The following is an 18,368-nucleotide window of genomic DNA, read 5'->3' as shown; positions in this document are numbered from 1 at the left end:
TAATTTTCAGGTCGCGTATGCAACTACGAAACGTACGTATCGTCAAGGACGTGGTTACTACGTTGCGATTGCAATTTCGTACGATTCGTCCTGGGTGCGAGGGCGCAAAATTTTGTTTAAATCGATTAACATATGATACGATCTAACATCGTCAATAGTTATTTTTTGTTGAATCATCAACTCTATTATAAGATAATATCTTTATTTTTTCAATTCTAATAGTACAAATTATGAGACAAGATTATTTTGTAGATGAAATTTATATTGCGATCGATTAATTGAAATGAATATAAGCGTTCTTAGAATCTTTTTAAAGGTTATCGTATCTGCGATAATACAATACAAATAAAAACAAAAAAGATACAAACATACAAAAAGATATGAAGTACACATATAATCACTTAAAAAAAAAAAAAATATAAACATTAATACGGAAACATTATCTTGTACAGTAAAGGCATTTTACTTTGCGGACGGAATGAGATAATTTTACGATTACGTTTCATCGATTCGTTCCCACTCGACCTAAATACAAAAGAGACGTCTCTTTAAACGCATGAGACGATCGGTCGCGTTCTGGCGCGAGAAAATTCAAATCGTTCGTCGCGAGAGCCGAACGCGTTTGAAGATTGCCGACGTCGCGCCGTACGGTCTATCGATTCTTGCCGAAGATTTCCGAGGTTAACCGAACAGGATCAAAGTGACGTACGTCAGTCAGTGTGGGCCGACCCGCGATCCGTCTGTCGATTTCTCGGAGTTTCTTGGACGTGTTTCTCGCGGAAGGAGGCTACCGTTTCTCGGTAAAGAATTATGTATTCGATCGTTTAAGCTCGCGCCGATGCGCTACAAAAAATCCAAGAGACGACTAGACATTTTTTGCGATCGCATGCCTTGCAAAAAGGAAAACCATTGGTTCCTATACATTCGTGTTCGCGCCCCGATCAATCTTCAAGATCACAATTCCCCCTGCGCGCTTATCCTCTTAATTGGGTCTTATTGTTGGTAGGATAAACGCTAAATTGATAGCGTACAGCCTGTTCTTTTATCTCAAGGTAATACTCGAGCCATCGCGACCGACATCGATCGTCGTGACCTAACCTTGAAAAAACGTAACGTCTCTTAAAAATTCTTGAAGTATTTCCTTGGGTATCATGCTATGTTTTTATTCCAGATACAGCGCGCTTGCTTGATTAGGGGTGTACGATTATGGCAAATACTCAAACTCCGGGTATGTAGTTTCAATATCAATATCTTTTAATATCAATAACTCCTAATAGTTTTATAGAATTCTCTTTTTTCAATAACAATAGTAAATCAAACGCTTTTCAAATGTTACCACATTTCAATTGTTTCGTCGATATGTTTGATTCTCTATACAAGAGGGCGCTAACTTTATCGGTCTAAAACAAAAATCGATAGCAATAATATATAGTTTTCTATGAATATAATCGGAATACTTTTTTATAGGTATGGATCCCTGGATGATTCATCCAAGAGAACGAGCAAGATATCAACAACAATTTGAGTCTTTGAGGCCGATCAATGGGATTATTACTGGCGTACAAGCAAAAGGTCTTCTCTTAAGATCAGAACTTCCTCCTGTTGTTCTTGGTCAAATATGGTATAAGATCTCTTTAATACATATAAAGTACTTGTTATATAAGGAAATCACTCATTTCATAACAACTCTTTTATAGGACATTATCAGATACGGATGCAGATGGAAAGATGGATATAAACGAATTTTGCATTGCTTGCAAATTGATCACTCTAAAACTACAAGGGTTTGAAATTCCTAAAACATTACCTCCATCTCTTATTCAAAGTTTAAAGTCTGTTTCCACCAGTAAGTAATGCTTCATTAATTAGCACAAATAAATTATTGATTTTGTCGATAAAGATAATTATTTCTCAGCAGGTAATAATGCAGTTGGCTTAACTAATGGTGCAGCTACTATACCAACCCAAAATAACATTGCTTCCTTAGTTAATTTGGGTGGCACTGGAAATGTACCAGTGCAACCATTAGTCGGTATGGTACCGGTTAGTACTCCTCCGGCACGACCTTTGATAGGCCCACCATCCAATGGAACAACAGGACGTCCAGCTACACCTGCATCACCTATGACTTTACCAGGTAACTTTGTTGATTTATTTGATTTTGAAATCTTGGGTATGTCTTCATGTAGCTGCACATCATAATATACAATAATAATTCGCAAGCATATACACTATCATTATTTAATCTACTTCGATCAGGCATATTATCAATCGATCAAGCTATGCCATTGAGCATAAACATTGTGGAATGATTAGATAATCCACTATTTGTGCTACACAAACTATTCTCACTGCAGAATTCTAACGATTAGTATTGTCACTAATTCTTTTGCTTAAATATAAAACAAAATATATATGGATTAATCAGCAACATATTTCTACATATAACTTATGCATCATACTATACAGCATCGCGACAAAATAGACAGAATGTGGCCAGCAATATACATGCCACAACTCACACACCATCAAAGCCACCTGCTCGACCTGCACCACCCTCTGTGGGTATGTTAAAAGTACTGAATGTTCGTTCGTATTAATCTATGTGACTAATTGTATTCTATATATGACAAGCTTGTTCATATTTGCTTTTTGAAATTTCGTCCGTTTATTTATTCCTAAAAAATTCTCTTTATTCTTCTCTGAATGGCTTTAGTGACAGCATGATACAGCAATGCATTTTGAAAGGTGAATCAGAGTGTGAATGCAGTAATTTATAAATCTAACAAAGAAGAACAAACATTTCAACTATCTTTCTTCTAACTTCAATTTAACATTTTTATTACATACTAATGATATTTAGCATTATTTTTACAAAACTCAGAACAATCCATATATGTTACAGCAAGAAACATGTGTATGCTGAATTTCCTATATTTATTAAATGTAATTAGTATGGTATTATCTTATTTCTTAAACACAAAAATTGTATGAATATATCTTTATAAATATCTGTGTTTATAATTTATAGATAACTTGTTTACTCTATACTTTCTTTTTACTATATTTACAAAGCTTTAAGAAGTTTACAGATTTCCTAATTTTACAAACTATATTTGGTGCTCTATGGCTTCCTCTTATTATTCATAAATAATCTTTTCTTTGTAAATTACATTCTTTTTTAAAGAAACGATTATTTTTCTGTAAAACCTTTAACAACGCCTCTATTTGTGCTGCAAAAAAAGGAATCGTGCCTTCCACAAGTACACCAAGCACTGGTCCACCTCAAAGACCAACACCACCTTCTAGTATTGGTATGTGTAAAAATGAAGAAATAATTTCAAAATTTTAACGATTACAGAAACAATGTACATTGTACATGCTAAATATATGACAGTATATTTATTTGAAATTTTTTCTTCCAATAAAAAATGAAGCATTATGTACCTGAATTCCAAAGAAATGATTCCTTTTTATTAAGTCAATGTTAAATGTTTGTGTTTGCTAAAGAAAGTGAATGTTATGACACTATCTTTTTTACATATATTTTTACATCTTTTTTACATTATCTTTATATATAAAATTATGTAAATGTATTACAGGAACTAATTTTGCAACTGCCACAAATGTTCCACCACCAAAGCCGGCACCACCTTCATTTCCAAATAGTCCAGTTGCTGCAATGTCTCCAGCCAAAGTTCTGCCAACCGCTGCTACATCTATTGTACCTCCTATTCAACCAATTCAGCCAATACAACCAATGACAAGTTCTGCTATAGGTAAAAAATATTACTTAATACATATAAAATATATTTTTTTAAATAATTTAAGAAATGAAATGTTCTGCATACTTATTAACTGTTACCTTTATTTAATTTTTTTTATTACAGATTTACTCGATCTTGATTTATCAGAAGGTATACTAAGAAAAAAAGATTGTACAGGAAGTACTGTATTACAATTAGCAAAGTGCTTTCTGCTAATGTCAAAAATAGTTTAGACTCTATTGCCTCTAAATACTATTATATATTTGTTCCTTTTATGCTCATTATCATTACATCTGTAGCAGCAATATTTAATGCTGTTGTTTTATTTATTACAAAATACTTTATGATAATGTAATATGAGCCATTAATTTTTAAACTCTTTTTGAAAAGTATTTTAATAAGTATATTTGTTAAATAATTTCTATGACGCTTCTCTACAAATTTAAATTGAATATAATAATTTTTTCCTATATTACAACATTGTGTAGAGCAGAAATTCTTATATATTGCTCTTCTTCAATTATTAAAAATTTTCTGTAAAATCGATCTAATCATCTTCATAACAAGATAGTTATTTGTCAGTTGCCTGTAATTTTTCATATTAGTGTGATAACATGTGTACGTGTGTGTGTATATATATCTTTAAGCTATGTTTGCTTTGATACAAAAAAAAAATTGTATTTGTCTTTTACAAATAGTTTTTCGTAACAGGTGCTCCAGCAGTAGCTCCAATTGCACCTTTAAACACAAATCCAACTCCAATTGCTGCCTTTGGTATGGGACAAACAATGCCAATGCAACCACTCTGTACTAGCATGGTTGCTCCAATGACAGGAGGGAGTACTATTATACCATCCATTGCTCCAATGGCTACTGGTATTTTATAAATAATATCTTATAAAAATTGATTTGCATATTAATAAAATTAATAAACAAGATAACGTTTTGCCATAAGTGGACAAGCGAAAGATCATAAATATATACTTTATTGGCACAGGTACAGGTGTTGTATCGACGTCTCCAGTTGTAGGTCTACCATTAGTATCATCAACAACAAGCGGTGTGCCACCAGTAAATGGTACAACTATCCATACACCAGTATCCACATGTACACCATTAAGTACAACTGCTAGACCACCAAGTATAGATAGAGTGGGTTCTGTAGATTCTCAGCATAGTCAACATTCAGTCGGATCTCCACAATCTATAGAATGGGCAGTACCTCATCAAACAAAATTAAAATATACTCAATTATTTAATACGTGGGATAGGACAAGATCTGGATTTTTGTCTGGGCCTCAAGCCAGGAATATAATGGTGCAGTCACAATTACCTCAATCAATACTAGCACGTATATGGTACATTTATTTTAAAATTATAACATATAAATCTTATAACCATGATTCTACAAATTATTTTGAGATACATTTACTTTCAGGGCATTAGCAGATATGGATTCCGATGGCCGTTTAGGTTCCGACGAATTTGTATTGGCAATGCATTTATGTGATTTAGCTAAAGCAGGTGAACAAATTCCCAATACTCTTCCATTGGAACTTATTCCTCCCACATTTAGACGACAACGTCAAGGCAGCTTGACACAATCACAAGGATCTATAGAAAGTATCGATCCATCTGCTGGTATGCCACAGGTATAATTCATTACGTCCAACACTTTGTACGTTATAATTCGACACATATCCCTTTTATTATATTTTACATTCTTTTTGTATAAAGACTTCATTTGAAGACAAACGAAAGGAGAACTTTGAAAAAGGACAAGCAGAACTAGAACGTAGACGTAAAGCTCTTTTAGAAATCCAACGAAAAGAACAAGAGGAACGCGAACGAAAAGAGAGGGAGGAAGCAGAAAAACAAGAAAAGATTAAGTAAATATATAAAATAAGTTAAAAACGTTATAACGTGTATGATTTATTAATTTTATTAATTTTTTCTTTGTTATAGAATGGAGCAAGAAAGACGTCGACAAGCGGAAATTGAGAAACAAATGTTAAGGCAAAAAGAAATTGAACAAGAAAAGGAAGAACAACGAAAACGTGCTCACGAACAGAGAGAAGCTGCAAGAAAGTAAGTAAAAATATTTTGAAGCTATAACAAATACTAAACAATGAAATATACTAAAACAAATGCAATTATAAACAGAGAAATGGAGAGACAGAGACACTTAGAATGGGAAAAACAGAAATCGCAGGAACTTCAAGCACAGAGGCAAAAGGAACAAGATGTTTTACTTAAATTAAAAGCGAAGAATCAAACTCTAACTATAGAGCTTGGAACATTGGTAAGTATATAATATAAATTAATTATATTTTGGTTACATATAACATTGTTATACATGTTGCAGAATGATAAAGTGAAAGAATTATCGCAAAAGATTTGTGATACTCGGGTTGGTGTCTCAAGTGTAAAAACAACGATCGATGGAATGAGATCAACTCGCGATTCGCAATTGCAAGAAACGATAGTGTTAAAAAATAAACTTCGTGAACAAAATCAAAGGTTACTAGCACTTAGTCAGGAAAAAGCAAGAATAGAAGCAAAGAATAAACTAAACGCTGCTCAAGATGCTGCAGGACAGGAAGCGATAAAAATGGCATTCGATAGCAAACAAATAACTCTCAAGCAAATGAAAGATAAAATTGCCGATTTGCAACAACAGGTACATATATGATATAGCAGATATATGATACAAGGTAATAGGCAAAATTTCGTGATATTTTAATATTTCATAAATTTGTAGATTGATGCTAAAATGTCTGATATAGAAAATAATAATGGTCAACTTGAAGATATAAAAACGCAAATGAAAAATTTGGCAGCAGATTGTAAAAAATTGTACGTTACGTTTGAGGAGAAGAAAACGAAAGTTTTAGAACTGAGAGCAAGTATTGGAACAGGTGTTGCAACAGATTATACAACATCAGCGTGGGGTGACAATGCTTGGGGCGACACTGGAACTACGATTAATGATAATGATTGGCCTGTTAACGATACCGCTATTATTACAAATACAACAGAAAAGCCTAATGCGGGAGTTATGAAATACAGAGCATTATATGAATTTGTAGCAAGGAATCAAGATGAAATTTCATTTCAACCTGGTGATATTATTTTGGTGAGCTATATATATAAAAAGAACTCATGAAAAATATTAGCTACAAATAAACAAGTTTATTTGTTGTTATAGGTACCACCTGTTCAAAATGCAGAACCTGGATGGATGGCTGGTGAAATACGTGGTCATACCGGTTGGTTCCCGGAATCGTATGTCGAACCAATAGATTCTAATGTTAGTACTGACAGCACATTCATGCAGCAGGATAGCGTCGAAAAGCGAACATTAGAGTATGTTAGAATCTATTTAAATGATTGATATATCTCAACAAATCTGTTATTTATTGAACTTTCTGTTGCAGAGGTATCGCTGAAGTTCCCGAAAATGTCTCCGATGCAGGATCTCTCGGTGGTGAAGCTCCTACAGTTGAAGCTATAGTACCAACCTTAGGATTAGGTATTGCTTGTAATATACAAGCAACTGCCTTGTATCAGTACCGTCCTACTACGGAACAACATCTTTCTTTAGATAAAGGAGATGCTATTAACGTTATTGAACAACAGGTTAATATATCTAGATATATGTACAGTTAAATTAAATACGTGTCATTTTCTACATATAAATTATTTTATAGAATGATTGGTGGTACGGTGAATTAAGTAATGGAAGTAAAGGTTGGTTCCCTAAATCATATGTAAAAGAAACTATTACTAATGATAAAGATCTTGTTGCTTCTGTGGATGATGGTCTCAACGAATATTATGTTGCACTTTACCAATATGCTTCAACCGAAACTGGTGATCTTAGTTTTAATCAGGGTGAAGTTATTTTAGTCATCAAAAAAGAGGGAGATTGGTGGACAGGATGCATAGGAGACAGAACTGGAATTTTCCCTTCCAATTACGTAGAGAAATGCGATGCACCTATTCAGGTATTTTTTGCAAGAGAAACAAATTGTGTTTAAATGTATTTTTATAATTGTATATTACTGATGTATGTGTGTGCAGGATGTTCCTTTGTCTACTAATGCTACTGAACAAAATACCACTGTAATTACTAATGCAATAGAAAGTCAAGAAGATACAACTGTTACCACAGCGCAAACGCCATCAGTACGTAACTATATGATTTTTTTAATTTTTTATTTAAGATAATAATAATGTTATCGGTACTGTTATAATAAAAAATATACTAATGTATATAACAACTAATAGATAATTTCAGTAACATACAAATCAAGCTGTAGCAATATTGAGTAACTAATATCACGACCAAAATTTGAAATTTTTTGTATTCTATATTGAATAGTAATCTTGCTATACTAACAAATCGTTTGAAGTATATTTATTATAGTAAAGTAATAGAAATTGTGTTATTAAAATTGTATTGAATAGTTACATATATTTAACAAGTAGTTAAACCTTAGACAGTAAGCTAGATTCTTGTGCATTTGTTTAGCAATTGGAAAAAACTGCAGAACAGCTCGAAGATGAGAGAGCAGCTGCGGAAGATAGAGCAGAGTTACCTGACTTCACTGCTATGTCTGCTCAACAGGTAAAAAGTACAAATATAGTTCTTAATTAATTTTAAAATTTTGTGAAGTATATATATAAGTTTCATATTTTATGGCATTTAATTGCTTATGCCGCTGATGTCCTGGCACTACAGTATCACAAGGTATTTTGCTGTTTGCAAAGAGTAATTTGTTGCGTGCTTAATCATTAATAATGTGATATTATTTCTTTTTTTTTTAGTATCATGTATACGTTAATATTTATAAATATCTTTTATAAATGTTATTTCTTATTTTGTTTGCCTGTATAGAGAGGAAGAAAGCCTGAAATTGTACAAGTTATTGCGCCCTATCAAGCTACTAGTGCTGAGCAATTAGATCTACAGAGAGGACAATTAATAATGATTCGTAAAAAAACGGATAGTGGATGGTGGGAAGGAGAACTTCAGGTATTTGTTATTAATTTTACAGGATATGCTCATATAGATATATTTGGTTTCATACTACCAATAATTTATTTATTTCATATTCATATAACAGGCACGTGGAAAAAAGAGACAAATTGGTTGGTTCCCAGCATCTTATGTTAAACCACTAACTAGTAGCAGTAATAGAAGTACACCAGTTTCTCACGGATATCAAGATTCACCAACAGATCCAAATGTTGGTAAGTTGATAATAGTACTATATATATATATATATATGTATAATCAATAGTATTAAATTTCATATTTATTTATGATTATATTGCTAAGCAATATTGATATATTTACAGAACGTGTTATGGCTTTGTATCCGTACCAGGCACAAAATGAAGATGAATTAACGTTTGAGAAAGGTGATGTTATAACAGTGCTTGCCAAAGATGAAGCAACATGGTGGAAAGGCGAATTGAATGGAGTTTCTGGAGTCTTTCCTAGCAATTATGTCTCTCCTATGTGTAAGTATTCTAAAATTCTACTCTTTATCATTCTTATGAACAAAATATTATATGTAATGTTTTGTAACTTTATATTATATGGATATAAGTAGTTTTTATGCAAACCTTCTTGAAATATTTCAGAATAAAGAAAATCTGCATATTCCCTCCTCTATAAATAATTTTATATCAGTAAATTCATGTATAAGTTAACAGTTGGTATATTAAATTATTATAATTGATTAAATATATAGACTAAGAAACATAAAATCTATTTTACATATATACGGATAGATGGACGACCGTCAGGAAAATTTAATTGCTATAATAACAAAATATCATCTTATTAAAAAAGAAATTACATATTTCTAACGATCTGCAAACGTATGCATTTGTAAAAAAATTTAACTTATTAACAAATTTATTAAAAGGGTATTAAAATTACGTTACATTTTGTTTGTATAAATTTTACTTTACACGAACTTTATATTTGTTATAATATATAAAAAATGATTTGTAGTTTATTTGAATTTATCGTATGATAATGTTTTGTTTAATATAATAATCTCGTCTTTTTAATTAATTTAATTTTATATAGGAAACACTCTTCGAAGATTTCTATAAGAATTGTCTATTTATTGTTTTATAGATTAGGAAGGTAATGAATATAGGCATATATTGCTTATATCATATTTAATATTATTAAGAGAGAGTTCCATATCTAATAGAATAATATCTATGGATTTCTTCGACATTTATATCGTTTCCTTATCTCATTGTATTAAATAATGGGAAATATTGTATGAAATGGCAAAATTTTTTGTTATTACTTATAATAGTTACCATGTCTGCTTATTGCTTCGGTGCAGCTATCATCCTTTCTTGTAAAATTGTCTTTTATAGCTAGCTTAAAAAGTAACATATGTTACTTATTGTACCCTTTATAGTCTTACAATAATTGTATGATACCATTCTTTCTAATTGTGAAAAAAGAGCTTGCTTGTCTGCCTGCATGCCTGCCTGTCCGTCCGTCTGTCCGTTTGAGGTAGCCGTTTCATTCTTCTATCAGTAATGTTAATTCTGTTTGCTATATTTGAATAATTATTTATAATTGAGAAATTTGCTATATTTGAATATTTGAATAAAAAATACTTCGTACATAGATCGATGTTTTGCATACTTTTTATAAATCGTGATAATAGGAAATAGTTGTTTTATTTTCGCCATGTTTTTATAATATTCATTTATGATATTCTATATTTAAATTCATATTTAAACATTTTGGTTTTATAACTATTCTCCAAGTTCTTATCTCCAAATAATTTATTATTAATCCTTATTTTTGCTATTATTATTACTAATTGAAATGTGTCTACATCTCTGAAGTTTACATATACCAATCCGTTTATTAATAGTAACTGTTAGTATATGAAAAAACAGCTACCTCGATTATATCAGATTATTTGACACGATACTTAATGATTTTCCTTTACTAATTGTTGTATTTCGCATCTGCTTAACACGCAGCTTAAAGGATAGCAGAGCAGCACCGCAGCATTGCAGGCTAAAATAAAAACATCTGAAGTGCAATAAGAATGAATAGCAGATCCTACTCAGCACGGCGTATAACAACCAGAAGTCTCGACGGAGGAGACAGTGGGCAAAAAAGAAAAAGGGAGAGGGAGAAAAAAGAGATTGAGAAAGACTCAGGGCCGGTTCTTTGTCTTTGTATTAATCCGTATAATGCAAGTCCTTTTCCTGTGGTGCAGGGTTCTTTATTCCCTTATTCTCATTGTCAGTTAAAGTTTGCCACTATCAGCATTAGGCGTTTTAACTTTTCAATATCTTGGAATGATTTTGTCACTGGCATTGTGCGTAATACATTATGCATAAAATAGTATACGCATGTAAAGAGACATTGATTATAAATCATGATGCAAATACCATCAATATTACCTGATATATGCACCAAGGTCTACCTCAGTTCACTATATACTCCAATGTGGAATCAAGGACAAATATTATTGAATATTTGGCATTCTCATTTTAGAAGTAAAAAAAATGGCTTAAATATATTATGCCACTGTTACTTAATATTTAAGTTAAACTTAAAATTTGATATGGTCAAACAAGAATAGAAACTTTAGTAATATGTCTTGCATTGATATACAAGTGACACTTTGAGCCCGGATTATTAAAATATATTATATATGTTGCTTTTTCTTAAAAATATAAAATGCAAAGATCATAAAGCATCGAAGTATAACAGTAACATATTTTAATGTTACAGGATACCAGAAGCTTGCCATAAAAGGCAATATAGGTCTATGTTCACATTGGAAATGGCTATTCATCATATTTAATGTTTAAATGTTTATCCTATAGATAAGAACATTCTAATACTTATAGGAGAATTAAGGCTGTTAAATTCATGATCACCGGGCTTTAAGTGTTAAATGTTTCTTAATCTTTAAAAAAAATTGTTGTAATCTTATTGTTTGTCATCCCTGCCTTCTTCAATACAATATTGCTTCCCAAAGTGTTTTTGATGTACGAAAGCGTGAAAATATTATCATTCACTTATTGTTGAAACTGCCCAACAGCATCATCAATGGTGCTGTTTTCTGATATTAAACAAAAAAAACGCGATTTGTATTGTAACTGCATCATGACCAGGCCTAGAGCAGAAATTTGATAGTTATGTAATGAAAGGAAGGCCACTTCTAGACGATTTCTTTATACAAAATAAGCAGAGAAGGAGCTACAAAATGTGTTACATTTTTTTCATATGTTTCATATATTAATAATTTAAGTTCGGTATCCCTAACACAAACACATAATCGAATCTTTATGCAAATATTATTATTAATCCTGTTATCTTCTATACCTAATTTTTTAAAATTACATTCTCGTTATTTTCTAATTTAAACAATCTGTGGATAAAAAGAAAAAATGTATGCAATATATATGTGTGTATATATAAATATATTTTATATATATTTTATATATATATATATATTTATATGTATATATACATATATATACGTCAATAATGTTTAGCTTCCCTTAATACAGTTTGTTTGTAAATGTAATTTGTTTCTATTTATTTAACTTTATCAATTTTTTTCTGTTGGTCTCTAAACACAATTAGCTCCTTCTTCAGAGCCTTTTATTATAGAGCCTAAAACAATGTCAGTCATTTTTATAACATCAGTGACACATTACTCTCGGATCAAATAAATGATTTAATTGGTCGCGAGTGATTCGTTGAGTAACATTACTTTGCAATGAACCAGTTTTTTCATCATTTTCTACATTCTGTTTAAAAAATCATGAAAGAAACAAAGGTATTGCAATGAATATCTTGAAATAATTTATTTACATATAATTTGCTAATATTCAATAATACTGTATAATTATTTTAATAATTTCTTATTTATTTTATATTCAGATTTTAACTTTATAATGTGATAGTATTGTATCTGATTTTGATGAATCATATGAAATCTTTGTTTTAATGTTATTAATTATTTATTTTTTTAATTATTTAGATTGCATAAAAATGAACAGATAAACGAAGATATAACTACTGGTTCCATATAACTAAAAAAAAAAAAAAAAGAAAAACAAACAAGCGCACAATAAATCATCAGTGTATTTATATACAAATTATCCTTTTACACATTCTATATACAGCTTAGCAAATATGTGTATAAATACATCTGATACATTGCAAAAATTGTGTGCTTATTGTTAAGTACTCTAAATATACGCCCAATGTAATCTTTATCTAAACATGTTGATGATGTGTAAAGCAAGTTGTGCAACTGATTATCTTTAGAGAAATACCTGTGTAGCGCTTATTATCTCTAAGATTGTTACCATTTGCAGTCTATCCACATTGTTTGTTGTAATATTAAATCTCATAAATGAATCTCAGTAAAACAATATGTACTTCTCCACGGAGGACATTGTGAGAGTTTGAACAAAATCACAAGTCACTGCTTAATTTTATATGGATTTTGTTCATACTTCATATGACTTGCTCTTGTCTTCTCACATGCATATATACAAATTCGTTCTTATACATATGTATACATATCTATACACATATGCAGACACGTTCTTTAAAAACGCTGATTGAAATAAAGTATCTATCTGTTGTAAAGTACTGTAGTGCGGACCAAGTGTGTGTCATTCAGTATTACCCAAACATGATATGTATACTTCTTATAAGTTTATTCAAGCGTGTTTGTTCTAGATGAGGTTCCTGCTTTCCAAATATTTTATGAAAAGTTTATTATATTCGAATAAGATTATTTATAATCTATATTATCAAATCTAAATTAATATACATGGCATAAATGAACAGAATATTTTCTTTTAAATATCACTAATTTTCCTTATTTATTTTCTGATACTGTTCTTTAGTCTTTTTTGTAGAGGTAAAATAAATTGTTTTATTTTGTCGTAAAGCCAAAATATTTTTTTGTTTCTAAGATGATGACCTTCCCAATTGGATAATATATCCTTAAAACAAAAATGATTTTATAACAAATTTAAGTATAATAAAATAATCCAGAAAATGCTTTTATAAATTTTATGTGTAGCAAGTAAGCTGACAACTGAACTATTGATGGCAAGGCTTGATCCAATGGAGAGAAAACGTCAAGAGTATATAAAAGAACTTATTACAACTGAACAAGCATATATAGAAGACATGAGGCTAGTACATGAGGTATGTTTTATTATGTCATATTTATATTACTGAAAAAAAAAAAAAAAAAAAAAAAAAAAAAAAAAATTTATATACATGCATTATTCATACTAATTCTGTTCTTATTTATAAAATGTTCTTGTCTTAATTTCTATTTAATTTTATAGGTATTTGAAAAACCTCTCATTGAAAGTCTAGTTTTAACTTTAGATGAGGTGGATAAAATCTTTGTAAATTGGAGAGATATTATAGCCTGTAATGATAATTTTTTAAGGTAATAAATTTGAAAGAATAAAACAAGAAAAGTATGAATATTAACTTTTCTTATTTATAGGACTTTAAGAATAAGAAGAGAAAACAGTGAAGGTGGAATTGTTAGAATGATTGGTGATATTTTATGTGAAAATGTATGTTAGTGTTTACTATGAAAAAATATTTCTAATTTCATAGAATTATTTATTTTTTATATTGGCATATAAAAAATATTTTTTATAATAAACTTTCAGATACCAAGAATGTCAGCTTATATACGATTTTGTAGTTGTCAAATATCTGCTGCTGTATATCTTCAACGATTAACAGAAACTTTACCAGAATTTGTTGAAGTTGCACATGTTTGTCAGCAAGATCCAAGGACCAAAGGAATGCCACTTAGTTCATTTTTAATTAAACCTATGCAAAGGATCACAAAATATCCACTTATTATTAATAAAGTAAAGTTTTTTTTATATTAGTGCATCTTTGTTCTTAAATACAGTTTATATATTAATTTATTTTAATGGTACTTACAGATTTTAGAACATACGCCACATGATCATCCAGATAGACAATATCTTCAAGAAGCATTAGCTAAAGCTGAAGAATTTTGTACACAAGTAAAATTACTATTAAAATATCAAATTTATTTCATAAAAAACTATTCCTTTTATCTAATTTATTTTATTTATTGTTAGGTAAATGAAGGTGTAAGGGAAAAAGAAAATAGTGATAGATTAGAATGGTTGCAAAATCATGTCGTATGCGATGGTCTTGAAGAACCACTTGTATTTAATTCTTTAACTAATTCACTAGGACCAAGAAAATTATTACATTATGGTATTCTTCATAAGGTGTGATAAAATGATAATATTTTACCTTAAGTATAATTATATTAGGCAGATTATTATTCCGAATTAATTTAAATATTTACATCAGGCCAAGAGTGGAAAAGAACTCGTTAGTTTTCTAACAAATGATTTTTTATTATTTGCACAACCAACGAAATCTTTGCCAAGTGGACAACAATTTTCGTTCGAGCGTAACGAGCACCAAAGATTTAAAATGTATAGGAAGGTATATTAATGAATCCTCTATAAAAAAAAAAAAAATGATAAATGTTACTAAAATAATTAAAATTAATTTTGATTTCATCTTGCAGCCGATATTTCTTAATGAATTATCATTGCTATCCGATTTAGATACAAGTGGAAGTGGAAGTGGAAGTATAAATGGATTTGAAGTCTCGGATAATACATCCAAAACTTTGAGACTTAGAGATTCAAAAAAGCCAATAATATTGGTGGCACCATCCGCGAGTGAATGTTCATTATGGATGAAAAGAATTACAGAAGCACGCAAAACATTTATGGAAAATGAGAAGACACGTTTACAGAGACAGCGATCTAGTGAGTTTCGTTTTCACAACATCTGCCATATCATTGTCTATACGTTTATCATTTTCATATTACAAGTAATTAGTCTTGTTTCCAAAATGACTTACGACAATGAAATCGTAAGTAAACAAATCCCTACATAGCTACGATTTGTTAGCTTTCCATTTGATGCTTTTTGTTTCTGGAATTGTCTACTTTATCAATTAAGATATAAAAATGTGCAATAATGTGTCACGTATATGGATAAACAGAGCAGGCGCAATTTGGAGCATGTGGACGCATTCTTGTTACTGTGTTTGAAGGCTCCAATCTGAAAGCACCATCCGGTAAGCAACTGCATGTTTTTTTTGTTGCTTGCAGTTGTGCTTGCTTTCATGCTTTATTATTATTTTTGCTTCTATATAATTGCATGTGTCTTAAAACCTTATCAAGAGGACAAAAACAGTGGACATCAGAGGAAAATAATTCATATGGCAATAAAATGACACTTCTAATGCTTCATTCCTTGTAGTATTTACTAACAGAATATTGCATGATTATAGTTCGTAGGAGACCACCTCAAGGCTATCTTCGATTAGTTGTAGTGGAAGCTGAAGAACTTATTATAAAAAAAAGAGGTAAAGCTTTACATTTTCCAGCAATGTATATTATTTCCCATTTCGTACGTAATAAAATAAAAAATGTATCATTTATAATACAGTATTCTAACGTCTTTTTAACTGCATGCATTAATTTAATAAGCTTGATAACCCTTTCTAATTAATATGCAGCATTGAATGCACTTCGATCTTCTTTCTTTCTGTCTTAAACTTATGATTTACATGTTTTATGTATACAAATAAGCATCATGCTACGTAAAAGCTCTATCAGAAATTATATTATAAAATAAATTTTAAATAAATTATTAAAACAATATGTAAAATAAAAAAATATAATATAATGGTATATTTATAATTTTAATTATAATAATTGTGAATAATTTTCGAACAGGAAAATGTAATACATTCTGCAAAGTTTCAATGGGATCCCAAGAAGAAAGAACTAGTGTTGTTTCAGGGACAGATTGTCCTTTATGGGATACATCTATGCAGTTTCAAGTCAAGGATTTACTCGAAGATACTCTTTGCATCACAGTATTTGATAAAGGCTATTACAGTCCTGATGGTATATTTTATATTATTTACGACCTATATATAAATTTTACTTCATATGTTTATACATTTTAATAAAATATTTCTAACGCAGAATTTTTGGGCCGTGCAGAGATTAAGGTAGCAGATATCATGAGAGACAGTAAAGATTCTTGCGGACCTATTCTACAACGGTTCAGGTTACGAGAAGTTGAAAGAGGTGATGTTATATTAAAATTAGACCTTCGTTTATTCGGTAGTAGATAAAAGGTAAACTATCATTTTTCATTATTTTTAAATATAATAATATATTTTTTATTGACAAATACACGTACAAATTTATGACGTTAAAAAGCGCTCACTGCCAGAGAAATAAACTTTTAAATGAGTCGTTATCTTTGCAAAGAGATGTGTGTTTCTAAAGATTGATCACAAGATTTTTTCATAAGGAATAAATGTATTAATGTTTGTCATTGATCATAGACTATGAACAAATTTGTATCGTAATATTTTATATCTAATATTTTTAATGACAATGTGATATACGAGAATTAAAGATAGTTCAATCATTTGCAATCATGAATCGATATAATATTAGAATTGCTGAAAATATTTTAATTGTTGTGAACAAACTTATTGATTCCTGTTTTTATATAATCATTTATACAACAAAATCAAAGAGTAATCAAAAATAGTTGAATTATTTTTTCTTACTTTTTTTTTTTGTAATACGTAAAGGTTTTTCCGGCGGATTAACATATGTTCAGTATTATATAAATATTATAAAATGCATGCTACATGTAAGATTCATGTGCGATATATATATATATATATATATATATATATATATATATATATATCAATATATGAATGTACAGTTTATAAAATGTTATATATTATATATATTATATATTATCTATAATATATTATATATATTATACTATATATATTATACTATATATTATATTATATATATATTATATAATATATATCTATGCGACATATAATTGTAAAGATTACTTTTTGTACTAAATGTATTAGAGACAACATTTCATTTACAAGAGCGTTTATATGAATAAAGAGAGAATAAAGAATAAAATTGTTTAGGATTTTATTCGTGATATGTTATATCTATGGCTGCTATTGAAAAACATCGATGTATTTTACAATTACATTATTAATATGAAAGAAAATTTAATACATAAATATAATATATACTATTACATAGATATTCTACACTCTTCAGTCAACGTGATACTTGCGATCTACAAGTACGTATATATAAATATATTTTAATATATAAATTATAATAATTAAATAAATACGTGTAATTAATATTATTATCACGAGATACGTTCCGATTTAATTTCATATATGATCTTAATACACAAATGAGAAATATCTCGTGAAGATTGTATAGTATTTCATAAATGAAATGAGACATATCGATCATTATTCATATGGTTTTTATATACTTAATAAAAGAAGCTTCAATGATCCTGATACAATTGGTATCATCGAAGAACTAAGGCACTCTAATCGCGCGCTGTTTTTTTGTATTTTTCCCCGTAATGATCAATTGATAGATCCCAAC

At 29.7% G+C, this 18,368-nt stretch overlaps 1 protein-coding gene across 12 annotated transcripts; it reads left to right on the top strand.

Annotated features, from left to right (window-relative positions):
* Positions 1 to 652: 652 nt before the first annotated feature.
* Positions 653 to 18,313, top strand: LOC122636023 (intersectin-1). 12 transcript variants are annotated; one of them, XM_043826852.1, is made up of 37 exons: positions 653 to 800; positions 1,172 to 1,228; positions 1,468 to 1,621; positions 1,698 to 1,846; positions 1,916 to 2,137; positions 2,470 to 2,565; positions 3,246 to 3,314; positions 3,603 to 3,779; positions 3,891 to 3,917; positions 4,479 to 4,643; positions 4,765 to 5,125; positions 5,206 to 5,419; positions 5,505 to 5,656; positions 5,733 to 5,855; positions 5,931 to 6,069; positions 6,133 to 6,447; positions 6,529 to 6,903; positions 6,976 to 7,133; positions 7,205 to 7,406; positions 7,478 to 7,774; positions 7,851 to 7,955; positions 8,302 to 8,397; positions 8,512 to 8,520; positions 8,668 to 8,805; positions 8,897 to 9,023; positions 9,132 to 9,296; positions 13,886 to 14,013; positions 14,160 to 14,266; positions 14,327 to 14,399; positions 14,499 to 14,705; positions 14,784 to 14,867; positions 14,946 to 15,101; positions 15,187 to 15,324; positions 15,410 to 15,656; positions 15,896 to 15,970; positions 16,635 to 16,808; positions 16,890 to 18,313. In XM_043826852.1, the coding sequence occupies exons 2-37, from the start codon at positions 1,207 to 1,209 to the stop codon at positions 17,039 to 17,041; spliced, it is 5,598 nt and encodes a 1,865-aa protein (XP_043682787.1). In that variant the 5' UTR covers positions 653 to 800; positions 1,172 to 1,206; the 3' UTR covers positions 17,042 to 18,313. The 12 variants fall into 12 exon arrangements, with proteins under 12 accessions (XP_043682787.1, XP_043682794.1, XP_043682777.1 ...); XM_043826859.1 differs by having other exon boundaries at positions 704 to 1,052; positions 1,919 to 2,137; XM_043826842.1 differs by lacking the exon at positions 15,896 to 15,970 and adding an exon at positions 16,187 to 16,261 and having other exon boundaries at positions 704 to 1,052.
* Positions 18,314 to 18,368: the final 55 nt, after the last annotated feature.

Source organism: Vespula pensylvanica, chromosome 1 (assembly GCF_014466175.1).
Source record: "Vespula pensylvanica isolate Volc-1 chromosome 1, ASM1446617v1, whole genome shotgun sequence".
In the NCBI taxonomy this organism is placed as follows: Eukaryota; Metazoa; Arthropoda; class Insecta; order Hymenoptera; family Vespidae; genus Vespula; species Vespula pensylvanica.
The sequence above is the reverse complement of the archived record's forward strand: the minus strand, read 5'-3'. Positions and strand labels throughout refer to the sequence as shown.

Coding starts and splice junctions, on each gene's coding strand:
- LOC122636023 (XM_043826852.1), top strand. CDS start 1,207: ATGGCAAATACTCAAACTCCGG. Junction 3,315..3,602: donor AACACCACCTTCTAGTATTG/GTATGTGTAAAA, acceptor AATGTATTACAG/GAACTAATTTTGCAACTGCC. Junction 14,868..14,945: donor CTGAAGAATTTTGTACACAA/GTAAAATTACTA, acceptor ATTTATTGTTAG/GTAAATGAAGGTGTAAGGGA.